Raw genomic sequence first — 13337 nt, forward strand, 5'->3', positions numbered from 1 at the left:
TGAAGGTTGGGTTTCCCTTCTTCAGCCGATTTTTACTGAGCCCTCCCAGTGAGTGAGGAGGAACTCAATGATAGCACTGAGCTCAGACGCCTTCAGAAAGGCACGTTTTGCTTTCTTTGGGGTTTTTCGCTCTCAGAGGAAGACAGAAAAAGGGCATCACAGCTGTTGTCCCCTTATAATACTGAGCCTGGTTGCAGCAACCAGACTTTACTGCTGCTGACATAGGTGCTATGTGGGAAGATGAACCATGTTAGAATTCAAGAACAAAGAGCTAACAGCTCTGCTCCCATCCATGGAAAGGAGCAATTAGAGAGATTTATTCGTAGCCCTAGACATGCTCCACAATGATTACATGGACAGTAACAGCCCGGAACTGTGAAACACAATGGACCATTACAGTAGATTTCTTGCCCATTCCTCTTCATGCTCACAGTAGGCAAGTAAGAAATGCAAAAGGCTTACTTAAATATAATTTCTTTAACAGTGTTAAAAGCATGATCGTAGACAACACCATCAGCGCATGAAGAAACCAGTATTTGTTAAAAAGGAAATGACTAAAAGGTCAGTTGGAACAGTCATGGCTAAGTTTATTATCAGCAGAAAGCTACAGTAAAAAACTATTGTTTTCTTTTATAATATCCTTGAAATAAGACTACTGGTACCCCTGTGTGTTCTGTTTAAAGAGTTTACATAAGGTTAGTATCTACCTACAGCTCTTTCTTAAAAGCCATCTGGCCTGGCTGGTAAGGATAAAATAAAATAAATCTCTCATAACTTTAAAATACAAGACCCTTAGTGGACAACCAGACTATTAAGGTCCCTTCAGTAGGCAAAGCTGCAGCAACAGCAGAGCATGCATCATATGCATATGTATATTTTTCAATTAACACATTTAAAATTAATGAAAAGAAAGTAGCTACCTCTCTTCTCCTCCTCTCTTTTGAGCTTATCCTCCTCTATTTCTTTGGGCAGCTTTTCCTTCTTTTCCTTTTCTACATCGTTGTGAAGATGCTTGGTGGTATAGCTGAGAGCAGGTGACAGAAGAATCTCTCCGTTCTTACAAAGTTCATCTCGAATTTTAATGAAGAACTGTTGAAGTTCGACCGCATCCTCGTAAATCTCCGAATCAGTCCTGTACAAAAATACATACAACAGGGTAGAAACATAGTTTGTGCAGAGTCAAACAGGATCCTAAACACATATCCATCAATCACCACTTAGTGATAAAACTAAAGCTTCACTCTACCAATAGATTTCTGTGCTTACTCATAATAAGCAGCAGCAGACACTGGCAAGTTATGCTCCACCTGCTACTCTGCTACCAGTTTCTATTATAGTTTCCCCAAAACCAGTATTTCTGTATACACCAGTCCTGAAACACCAGAAAAATGAAAGGTAACTAGCTGCGACTGGACCTCTGCAATCTGTTAACTTCCAAAAAACTTAAGTAGTAACAGTATTATTAAGAAAACTGACTTATTTGAATTACCCATACTCCTGTTAGTAGATGTTTTAATGCTATTTTTTACCTCCTCTCCTTCAGAGTCAAGATTTCAACTGCATATCCCAAAGTACCCTACCTAGTTCAAGTAAAGCACTGCAAGAAGTTGCAAGTGTTCATAGATTTTGCACAGTATTACCATAACTCATACAACTGTGATGGCTTCAAGAGTGATTCACTAGTCAAGCCGTTAGTGAACAGCTCCTCCTCTTCATTTTTTCAATTTGAAAGTTAGAACAAACCTGGTTTTCACGAGGTGTGCCTTTGCAAGATTAACGTAAAAATCATCTCAGGCAGAAACCTAAATTTTCCTTGGTTTTAAATGAAAGGACACATTCCACTGAAGACCTCATAGAGCTTTTGAGATTTAGTTTCCTAAACACCCATATCAAGGAAAACAAACACCTTAAAAAAACTTCAGGCTTTGTCTAACGTGAACATGCTAAACCCATGTGATAAGAGAAAGAATACCTGAAAAATAAGGCTTCGCTCACCTGTTCATTCTCCTTGCCCTCTCCAGTACCTCAAACATATTCTCCTGGAACAAGTCCAATCTTCTATATCTATTATTTTCAACATTTTTTCGGATAATATCAAAAGTTAGAGGAGGTTTATTTGGGAAGTTGGGATCAACAGCAGGAATCTCAGCTAAGGAGTCACTGTAGCATCTGCCCTCATCATCCTGGTGGCTCATAACAGATACAAAAAGGTTATGGATAAGTTCCTGAATTAGCAAAGTGACATTGGGTACATGTGAATCCTCATCTCCTTCTATTTCTCGCCGAGTTTCAAGCAAAACTTTATGCAGGACCAGGGCATCTTTATAAATCAAAGATTCTGGCTCGTTATACGTGCAAGCGTTATTGAACATCATTACAAAGTCCTCTACCATGGAATCAATATCCTGGTATTTATTTGCCATCATATGACTTCTGATCTTTTCCATGTCAACAGGCTTTTTAATGGTTACATAATAGTCAGGAAGTTCAGACCGAGATGGCAGCCTCAAGAAGATGGCGCTCAGTCGCCTGCCTCGTTTATCTGTGTAATTCTTAACTGCTTCATACACCTCATTCAATTTCTGTTGCATTGGAGTCATGTATTTCGACTTTTTAGGAGAAATGCCACTTTTTCTACCTAAGCAGACAAAAAGAAAAAAGAAAAAAATCTTTACAAAACCAGAGCTTGCACACTTCCTTGACCATCTCCCTTCCACGTGAGAATTGCTTACAGAAGAACCACTTTATGGTACGAGCAGAAGACTCACAACATGGAGCCCGTTCCAAGTTGCAGCTTCCTTTATTTTTCATAGCTGTATGAATATTTTTTTTTTAAATGTTATTTTCTGGCAAGCACAGAATCGTATGTTACTATGCGGTCCACCTGGCAAAGGTCTCTTCAGACTTAAGCATGGAAAACATCTTTTCCTACCTAATGTTATTGATAACTCCTCTAAATTCAATTTAGTCTTACTAGCTCTACATGAATTGCTCTCTACAGCCGTTAAAAATCCAGTCATCACAGGGTTTTTTCTACCACTAAAATTAAGTATTCTAAATGTTATCAGATTCCTTTATGACAGGGTTATGCCAAATTAGAGAGGATTATTGCAGGTAAAATGTAAAATAAAGCCTCCCATGGGATTATCAATCAGATTAGCTTTTTGATTAATTCAGGATGTCTATTACTCTGTCTCTGTCTGTGAATTCTCTACTGCCTGTACCTTACCTAAGAGCTACACATTTCTATTTTCAAGAAGGCTGTGTGCAGTTATTTTCTTTAAGCCTTTCTATGCGATTTTATGCTTCTCAGTTTGCTAAACTTCGAACACTTAATATAAGGGGACATAAGATTTGAGTAGTAGCAAATCTGTGACATTGTTGGAAATTTCACTTCTGTGTTTTTCATGGCTTTCAATGATTTTCTAAATAAAGCTCACATTTCTTTTATCATTCGGTGGATATCCTAGACATTTCACCAGGGAAATTAAGAGCTTTACTCAGTTTGAGAAGCACCTTACTTGTAAGCAATCCCAGCAGCACACATTAAGTGTGCTAGTGAAGTGTTACTGAGCACATAATGCAGCATGTAACATTTGGATAACCCCACATGATTAAATGCCAGTTATTCCAACCTATTCCTAAATCTTCTTTCTTCATTCTAAGCTACTTTTCTTAGAAAATGATATATGCAACAACTAAATTCTATTGTATGCACATATAAACACCCCATTGCTGTCTTGATTTTGAAAATATAATTCTACTTCACACGTCAGTGTAACTTTGCAGATCACATCTTCTATTCTAAAGGGAAGATCTGTTAACCTGTATTGCTGGGTTTTCAGAAGCGTTGAAATGTGACATAGCAATGTACAAGGTTGTCTTACTTAGCTTTAGTTTTGGGGATGCAACATCATCATCTTCAGCCAGGGGTCCCAGTTCTTTCCTTTTTTCTTTAAGGATCTTTTCCAGCATATGGGCATCATTGTATACCTATTAATCAGTAACCAAAAACAAAACAAGGTTTACTGTATTTAGTTCAGAACTAGCCCCCAGGAAACATTTAAAGGTTAGTTTGAAAAAGCTGAATGCAAAACGAACTACTTGATTCTCAAGGGCTCATTTCTCAAATGTACACCTTTAATAGACTTATACAGGTAAGCAGAACTGATGAACACCATCTAAATCAGGGAGATATAAATCCTGAATAAATTATCCAATTAAGCTGCATTTCTATTCCAAAGTCTACAAAACAGCAAGGTGCAGTTGTCTTATCAACTTTCTCATCAAACCATTCTGCTGAGCAATGAAAGATCTCCTGAACTAATTGTGATTCCATCAAGGTACAAAGGACTAGAACAGTCCTCGTGGGTCTTCAAATCCAACTCCGGTGAACGTCACCTCATCATAAAATCCTGTACGGTAGCTGATCAAGTTCCTCATTAGAAATAGCTGGAGGTTTCTTACCACCACTCTGTTCCACAACATCATGCTTGCTGGCTGAGAAACATCACAATATAGAAACACACTACAATATATTTGTAAATGAAAAGCATTTTCCTTTCAGACTCCTTTTGTTAGGCTGAACAAGTCAGATCTTCTAGTCTGATCTCCCACACTCTCCACTTCCATGAAAACAAAGCTGGTTTCTTGTCAACACATCCCTTCTCAGAGGTTCTAAGCTCCAAATCACATGCTGATAACCATTCACTGTGCAAATACCTTCATGTGATTAACTGAGGATGAATAATGAGAATTTAGTAACCAGCTTATTTTTTTAAAACATACTAGGAAACATTCAGCTGACATTCTTTGTAGTGGAGGACCAAGTTTAGCTAACAGGCAGTAAGCCTAACCTTTGCAAAGGAGCGTGTTGCATTTCATGTTTATATAACTACAGCCAAAGAATTTAAAACATCAGTAGAAAGTCGTATTTCTATTTTAGTTCAATAAAAATTATCATAACTGATGTGAGTAACAGTCAAAGCTAACCCACCCTAACATAATTTATACGTCTGCAAAGAAGCAGAGAGGTAAGTCTGACTGCACAATGAAAACAGTACCTGGGAGCCTTCCTCATTATAATGCCTTGCATTTCGGAACATGAGCTTCATGTCTTCAATCATGGCTTCTTCCCCTGCATACTTATCGTTGCGGATGTTGTGTTCTATCATTTTCAAGTCCATTGGCTCCAAGATGATTTTATAATAGTCTGGATAGTCCTTTTTGGATGGCTTAACCATAAACAGATCACAGAGCCGTCTGCCTGTGCCTGGTTCTCGAGCTTCCAGAACTGCATTGTACAAGATCTTCATTCGTTGTTTTCGTATATTCTTTTTACTGTTAGATTAAGGAGAAGAATAAAAAAGGAAAAATTAATGTCAGAGGCTCTTTTCCCCATTTCCAACACCAATATCAAAATGATATTATCCTCTACCATGAAAATACAACTACCTAAACACACACGCAAGAAGTCCAACACTAAGACATAGGTCCATTTGCAAATAATGACATCATCATAACCAGCAGTCTGCTAAATAAACAGGAAACCAGATTTAAGATATGATTTTTCTCTCATTCACCTTGAGTTTAAGTGTTCTACAGAGTAAAACAAATAATTAGTTTTCAAAAGTGCAAAGGTCAAAAAGAGCTCTAAGCACTTTCCAGCTGAAGAGAAAACTGGTCAGGACTTAGGCATCTGAATCCAAGACCTCAGGGGAAAAACCCCTCAGCCAGTATCTTCATGACTACCTCTGCTGAATACAGAATATCAAAGACTTGAGCTACTTATCTCAGAGTAATTCTGTATCTTCTTCAGTACCAGATACAAGAAAATAAGGACATCAAGAATGCAGTAAAAAGAAGGGTCTGAATTGCTTAAATGTCTGTCAACCACAGCCAAATGAAGTTATAAGTCAATAATGCTCACCAAAATTGCAAACCCAGGTAGAAAATGGCCACGTACATGCTAACACCACAAACTCTATAGTTATCCTGCGTGTAGCTACTATGGTTGTCTCAAGAAATCTACATGATCTATAAGCAAATCAGATAAGGGAGAGGAAAGCTTATGTTAATGATGTATAATCTCAGCTCAGATACCGTGGCACTTAGAACTGCACTCTCTACAAAGCACCTTTAAACCAGCTTCCAAATTGCCATCTCTGTAAGACTTACTCAAGTAGTTCTAACTTTGACTATATTAGCTGTAAAGATGAGAACAAAAACTATCTTCATTTCCAGAATGTGCAAAACATCACTATACAACTTGCTAGAAACCAAACTGCTTCTCAGATTTTCCATCATTTCCATAATATTCCATCATTTCCATCTTTTCCTCCTACATTTAAAATATATCTAATGCAGCATAGCATCAGGCCTCAGACACCTCTTGCTCCTTGGTGAGGTCAGCAAAATAACTAATGAAAATTTATGTCACAACATGTGAGAAAATTCAAAATGTATCTTCTATAGGTTAAAAACTTTTTTTCTGCATTATCTTCACTGCTGGAAACTCTTAGTTAGTGGTTCACACAAGCAGATGAGCAAAGCCAGAACAAGATATGCTACCAAATTCCACATTTTAACACATTTCCAGTTTTAACATTTAGTTCAATGAAAGTAGGTAAAGCAAAACCAAAGCAGAAATAGTAAAAAGCCTGCCAATACTCAAGATTCAGGTCATGTATCTGATACATAAAAGGGGGCATTCTAACAACTTTCTATGAATTTTGCCTGGGTTATTAGTTTCCTTTTTCAGCCACATTTTGGAATTCCTCAGTGCTTCACTTCTATTGTCAGCAGCATTTACAATCTTCTTTTACTTCCTATCATTCAGCAAGTGAGACTGATAACAACTATTGAACTGTCAACATCAAAAGCATTTTCAGGTTCTCTTCAGGCATGAAGAAAATAAAACCATTTTGATTTCCCTTACATACGAAGACAACTTTTTCCCCTTTACTGTTCTTAGATGACAAGGCCTGACAGATTTTTTTTTTTTTAAAGCATTGCAGTATTCTCTTGCCCAAGGTGATCAAAAGCAACATGGGGTTAAAAGGACACTGATAATAGTATGACTTGCTTGATTAGGTTAGTATTTCTCTTTGAATCTGAAGTTCACAAAACTAGCAATTTTCGCTATTTGTTCCTTCCTGATCTTCACTTGGTACTGAGGTCTGTCCTACTGTTCCACTACCTTTCTTCTTCCTGCCACCCCTAGACTGTACCACCTCCTAAATCCACGTTAACATTTTATCTCTGCAGATTTTTTATGAGTGTACATTGCTGCACTTACCTGACTGCTCGTAAGTGAATCTTTGCTGATGCTTTATTCCACTCCCTTCCTCCCTCCACAACTGCTTTTTACTTTGACAAAACAAAGAACTAAAGATACAGGAAGCTGAAAGTCACGATCAACACCAAAGAAAGATGCTGAATTACAGTTTTACACTGGCAGTTGCTACTATTGCAATAATATTACCAGAAGTTGGAACTTGTTTCAAATGATACCATGAGGCAGACTAGAGAAACTATCCCTTGCTGGAGTGAGATGCATCACCAGTATTAATTACACAACAGCTATCCCCGTTACAGAATACTTTCCATAAACCATCACTACTGCTCACTAAAAGAGTATATTTTAAATCATTGTGAATTTTGTTTACATTACAGTAAATAATCAACCTATTATACTCAGTTTATCTATTTGTCAAATACCCTCTTTGGCCCAGCTGCTGACAGGTAAGTAACCAAAGAGTGCAAATTCAGAAGGCAGAGAGAAGCAGTCCTCTAACATGAATGATGAAAACTCATCAAGCAGAGTTCAGGTCATGAAAAATGAAAACATTATGCCAAATAAAGATATTCATAGACCAATACTATAAACTTTCAAAAAATTTATTCAACCATACTGTTAACTTTAATTATATTCTGAAATTGCTACCCAAACTACATAAACAGTCATATATTGGAGAAGTAGTAGTGAAGAAATAATAATTGCTAACAACCTGTGAAGACAGTCCACACACCAGGCTAAAAAAAAAAAACACCCCACAGATAAAAATCCTGAAATCCACTGACAAGATCACCTAATTCATGCAACTACATTGTCTGTGTCTCACTTACGGAACCAGTTATGTTGACAACTGCCAACTAATGGCCAAAAAAGGAAAATAGAAGTCAGCAAATAGTATTGAATCAATTAGAACCAACACTTATTGAGGTTAAGTTTCAGAATTACAAATCCTTGCACACATGCTAAAAACCATGGCTTAATATTCTCTTTAACAAATAAAAGATTTAGCAATGTCATGGTCTGCAGGAACTACAGAAGTGTGTACCTTTTCCTTTTTGAGCTTCCAGTATCAGATGTAGCTGAAGAAATCATACTGTCCCCATCCTCAATGTCATCTCTCCTAGCAAGCTCCTTCTTCTTTGCCTGAAAAAATAACAAATCCCTGAAGCCAAACTCACTGTTGGACATCTCCAGAACAGTATTAAATATCAGAACAGAACAGATGCACAACAAAAGATGCAACTACAGGTTTTGAGACTAAACCACTATCAAAATATTTCCAGTGATTTATTTAATGTAAGATGGCCAACATAAAATAGCAGTATAATTCTTTTTAACTGTCAGAAAAAATTTTGAGGAACAAATTTGAAAACAAAGCCATTTCAGACAGCAGCACTTAGCTGGAACACTCCACGAAATCTGAAGTGTTTTAGCATCCTCCAATTACCTGCAAGCCCTAAAAAAAACCCCACATCATTGATTTCCGCACAACTTAATTTGGTTAAGAGTCATAGTAAGGAATAAAAGTGACCAAAAGAAATCACATAAGGCAGCAGGTGTGCTGAAGAAAAATCACCCTATGATGCTCTTCATTCCCATACTTCCCCCAAGCAAGAAAATACTCCTGCAAATACAGGTCTAGTTAAAAATTATTTTGGAAAAATATTCATTAGGAAAATAAATTCATGTGTGAAGTTATATCCTTTTTATTGTTCTACTCCACATACCTGCATAACCTGCTGCATTTTCAGCACTCTTTTATAGATGGCAGAATTGGGAACATTGTAGCGCTTGGCATTTTCAAACATCAAGTTCAGATCAGCCTCCAACTGATCTAAAGTTTCATATTCATGGTTCTTCAGCTTGGTTCTACAAAAGAGAAATACCAAACAGGTATTTCACAAGTTACACATTGCAAAACAGTTCCTTAACATTTTAATTTTCACAATAAATCAATATCCAAAGAGCTCTAATTACAGGAATGTGTTTTCTTTTTCTGATGCTGCAGTAACATCTTTCAATTGTAACTATGTTAGGGAAACATACCTCCTCTTAAAGAATTACTTTAATAATTGTGAAAGCTGCCCTCTTTAAAGTTGAGCAGACCGAAGTCCTGTTTTCATACAAGATGTGGTACAGATGAGGCAGAAGCACAGCCTGCTGAGATGACTCCAGCACACCTCAGCTGTGACCTGTAGGGCCTGGGTATGATGTCAATGCGATGGGTTTAGCTCCACACAGCCACGAACACTGCCTTCCCGACACATCAATTCCACTCATCTTCAGTGAGAAACGAAAGCGCCCAACACTCATGTTATCTCCCTTCAATTTTTGCCTTCTCTTAAAACCACCTAGTTGTTGATTGGTGTTATCCGCAAAGCGCACGTCATATGAAAACAGTTAGAAAAGGACTAACGACAAAAAAAAAGTCATTTTTCATATGCTAAACGGATGAATCAGTGCACTAAGTTTGCCAATAACTTAATGTGTTTTCTCGTATTTCCCTGCACAAGTGGTGAATGTTCTAGCCAACTCTTTTAAACCTTCCAACACCTCATTAAACACAACAGAAAACAGTAATCTGCAACAACACAAAAACCAAACCCTATCACAACTGCAAAATGCACTCATCCTCCTTCATATCTCCTTCCTCACCCGCTTGTCTGTCACATCCACCGGTTACGCACCGCCTTTAAACCTGTTCTGCTTTCTACAGCATCTAGCTGAACACGAGCCTGCCTGATGGAGCATAAGCACTACAACAAAATAAATTTAATATAGTAGCTTTTAGGCCCAAACCTTACCTGCCAGTGTGACGTTACAGCTGAACCAGCGAACAAAGAGTAACAGTGTTCAACTTGTGTTAAACAGGACTCTTCACTAGTCAGCCAAGGATGAGGAAGTCACAGTTGGATTAAACGTGGCACAGAGCTGAAACTGCTCTAAAAACTACTGAGAAGTGCACACCTGTCTATAAAGCTGTCACGATGGAAATACATTTTGCAGGAGATATCCAACTGACTACATGTTGCCAGGATGGCAGCTGCATACGCCTTACTGAAATGTAGTGGATTTTTAAATTTCTTTCAGATCTGAAGAACTAGTGTCTCCTCAAAGACTATGAGAAAAGCAAAAAACAATTTTGGACAAATATCCTAAATGTAAGACGTGGAGAAAATTACTCGTTGCTGTTCTCGTTTAAACCAAACCATTTTAGGTTCATGTATCTTTTTTAACACTTTAAGACATCAGTATCTTGCAAACCTTTATGCATACTTTTAGATTATTTCCAGTGTTTCCAACTGAAACAACAGATAATTGAAAAGTTTTCCTGTTAGCTTCACTCACTCTGGAATTCCAAAAAAAGGAGAGTTACCAATATAACTTTCATTAGATTAGTAAAAAATACAAATAATAATAAAACCCCAAACACACCCACCCACCCTCAAAAGCAAAAGAGTTTGGGTACCAATTAAATTCCCATGAAGAAAAGGCAAAGTCAGCCTCCATTTCTACCTTGTAAAACTCTAGCAACAATTATTTGCATAGGTTAAGGAATATGTGACTGGTATTAAAAAAGTCAAAACCAAAATAAAAAGCCCATTAAATTCAGGATTATTTTGCCCTAAACCACTAGCATATGATGCACAGGCTTGTAACTACTGAGGATGTAAACACTGATTCTACTTCATGCTCTTGCCACCGTCTGGTAACAAACACTACAGGCCACCTTACATCACCTCCAGCTAACCTGAACACTCTCTGGTACAGAAAGAAAAATCTATAGAGTAAAACATATGTAATTAATTCTTGTAGTCTGACAAAAATATTGGCAAGCAATTACAGGACTTCAGCACACAAACACTTGTTGGTGTTACAAAAGCATCATTAAGGGAATACTCAAGAAAACATGGAATAGAAAGGCTTAAAAAGCTTGCATCAAAAACCCCAACTAATAAGCTCATATTTATCAAAAACATCAAAAGTTAGTTTTAATTTTTTCAAAACAGAATTATTTAAGAACATTCTAATTTGTCAAGGCACATAGGGTAATTAAGTGTGTAAACAAGCAATAATCTTCTTGTTTACTGATGTTATTACAGATGTTTATAAAATAGATTCAAATTTTCAAAGGACTAATGGAAAACAAAAATAATGTCTAAGGGCAATTCTACATCTTAGAAAAAGGTACCCAAGTCAGCTAAACTACTTTAGAGATTAAGAACATAAAAAAAAAAAATAATCAGAACCTTTAAAAAAAAAAAAAAAATCAAGAAACAAGTCCTGTGTAGAAATCAATTAAGGAGCAGCACTGGAGAGAAATGCTGACCAACAGACTTTTTTCTCCCGGTGTAGACCCCATCAGCGTAATTTGTTTCCAAGTGACAACTCATACTGACAAATTTGCAGAATTAGGCTCTAACTAAGGATCTAATAAAGTGAATACTACCACAACTGCTTTAGATTTGAATAGTAAATGCTTAAGAAAATCTCTCAATGTTTTTTACTGATAAAGACAGTTGCTGGAGGGCAAGAAAATCAGAATTCTTAACAACCAAGCTGGGATAAAGTCCTCAGAAGAGGATAAACTGCAAAGTAGATCTTGAAAGTAAGCCAGTCTGCATGCAGCGTTCCTGCTTTTCAACTCCTGGCTCAAATTTTGCTTAAATTTTAGTAGCATGTAGTTTAGAAACATTCTTGTGCAACTCAGGAATGTTTGCCCTCTGCCAGAGAACTTAAACAAGTTTTGAGAGACTGGACAGCAGGAAGAATAAAAACTGTAAAAGTATCTAGTCTTCCAATTAATTACCAAATTAGAATTACAGAATTGTAAGTTCACATTTTGATTGCTGTTGCATGAGGTCTGGATGCAGCTTTCTGGAAGAGTAACCTAAAGGACATCTTAATTGAAGTACTACTTCTTCAACGCAAATTGTTTCTCCCTGCTATCACTTGGTACTACTTCTCTTTATTTGGAGTTGTTCTGTATCCAACTTAAAGCTGAAAGAATCACAGAAGGTCTAGGATTACATTGACTGAAAAACTCAAGATGAATGACCATATCGCTGATATGCCATAGCCAACAGAAAACTGTATATCCTTATCACCTGTAAATTCAGAATCTATGAAGTTACACTGTCAGCATGATACTATAAATCAGATTTACTGTTTAGTAACAGATCCTGATCCTGATCAATCAAATTCTGTATGTTTAGGGGACAGTTTTATTGAACTGAGGAAAGGGGGAATTTGCCATATCCTCTGAAGCAGAACAAATTCAAAACAAGCTGCAGGCAGAACAAGCAAGGCAATAGTGTTTCCTAGGGAATATATCCTGCCTGCAACAATTTTCTTTTTACAAAGAGAATGCTAAATCCGTCCTGTACGATTTCATGATATGGTAAAAGAAATTGGTGACTCTTCATATCAGCAGATCCCAAGCCATGTGACACTAACAAATCTGGGATTTGCTTTAACCTCTTCTCCCAGAGACAGAGAGGTAGCTCATGCAGACCCCAGAACACTACTATCAAATGCTTCACCTAAAAATATACCACTGACTCCACATAGCCTTGGCATCCCACACTAACTTCATCTGTGTGTATCTAGGCAGTGACCTATGAACATTACAATGTAGCAGATGAACCCTGAAGCACCAAAAAGCAGGAAAAACATACTAAGTTGCCATTAGTCTTAAATATACCATTCTACGTGCGCTGATTCTCTGCTCTCTTGTGACCCTGTAGAAACAGAATCTTTAGGCTGATGGAGTAGGCGAGGACCCTGCCAATATCTCACAAGTGAAGAAAAGCAGCCTAATTATATCCTACTCCTTTAAATCTTAACCTAGAGCCAGAAGACAAGAGGAAGAGGAAACACTGTCTTAAAAAGGAAGGATGAGCTATCATTCAAATTATCTTACCAGGAAATAATATCTTGCTTCTATCAGCACTTGCTCATCCACAACCAAATAATCAACGTGCAGGCCACCTGATTTTAAGCTAACAACCTACATTCACAGCTGTATTCATGAAAGGCC

The 13337-nt window shown here is 37.3% G+C and overlaps 1 protein-coding gene across 14 annotated transcripts in view; it reads right to left on the reverse strand.

The window, feature by feature from the left end:
* PBRM1 (polybromo 1) overlaps positions 1 to 13337 on the reverse strand; it is a 66834-nt gene that overhangs the window by 28722 nt on the left and 24775 nt on the right. For all 14 annotated transcript variants that reach the window (XM_074879490.1, XM_074879495.1, XM_074879500.1 and 11 more), the window contains 6 exons: positions 9025 to 9166; positions 8343 to 8440; positions 5064 to 5340; positions 3888 to 3993; positions 1996 to 2638; positions 921 to 1132 (listed from right to left, as the gene is read on the reverse strand). In XM_074879490.1, the coding sequence (XP_074735591.1) occupies positions 921 to 1132; positions 1996 to 2638; positions 3888 to 3993; positions 5064 to 5340; positions 8343 to 8440; positions 9025 to 9166 (1478 nt within the window). The remainder of the gene's footprint in view (positions 1 to 920; positions 1133 to 1995; positions 2639 to 3887; positions 3994 to 5063; positions 5341 to 8342; positions 8441 to 9024; positions 9167 to 13337) is intronic.

This window comes from Strix uralensis, chromosome 10 (genome assembly GCF_047716275.1).
Source record: "Strix uralensis isolate ZFMK-TIS-50842 chromosome 10, bStrUra1, whole genome shotgun sequence".
NCBI lineage: Eukaryota > Metazoa > Chordata > Aves > Strigiformes > Strigidae > Strix > Strix uralensis.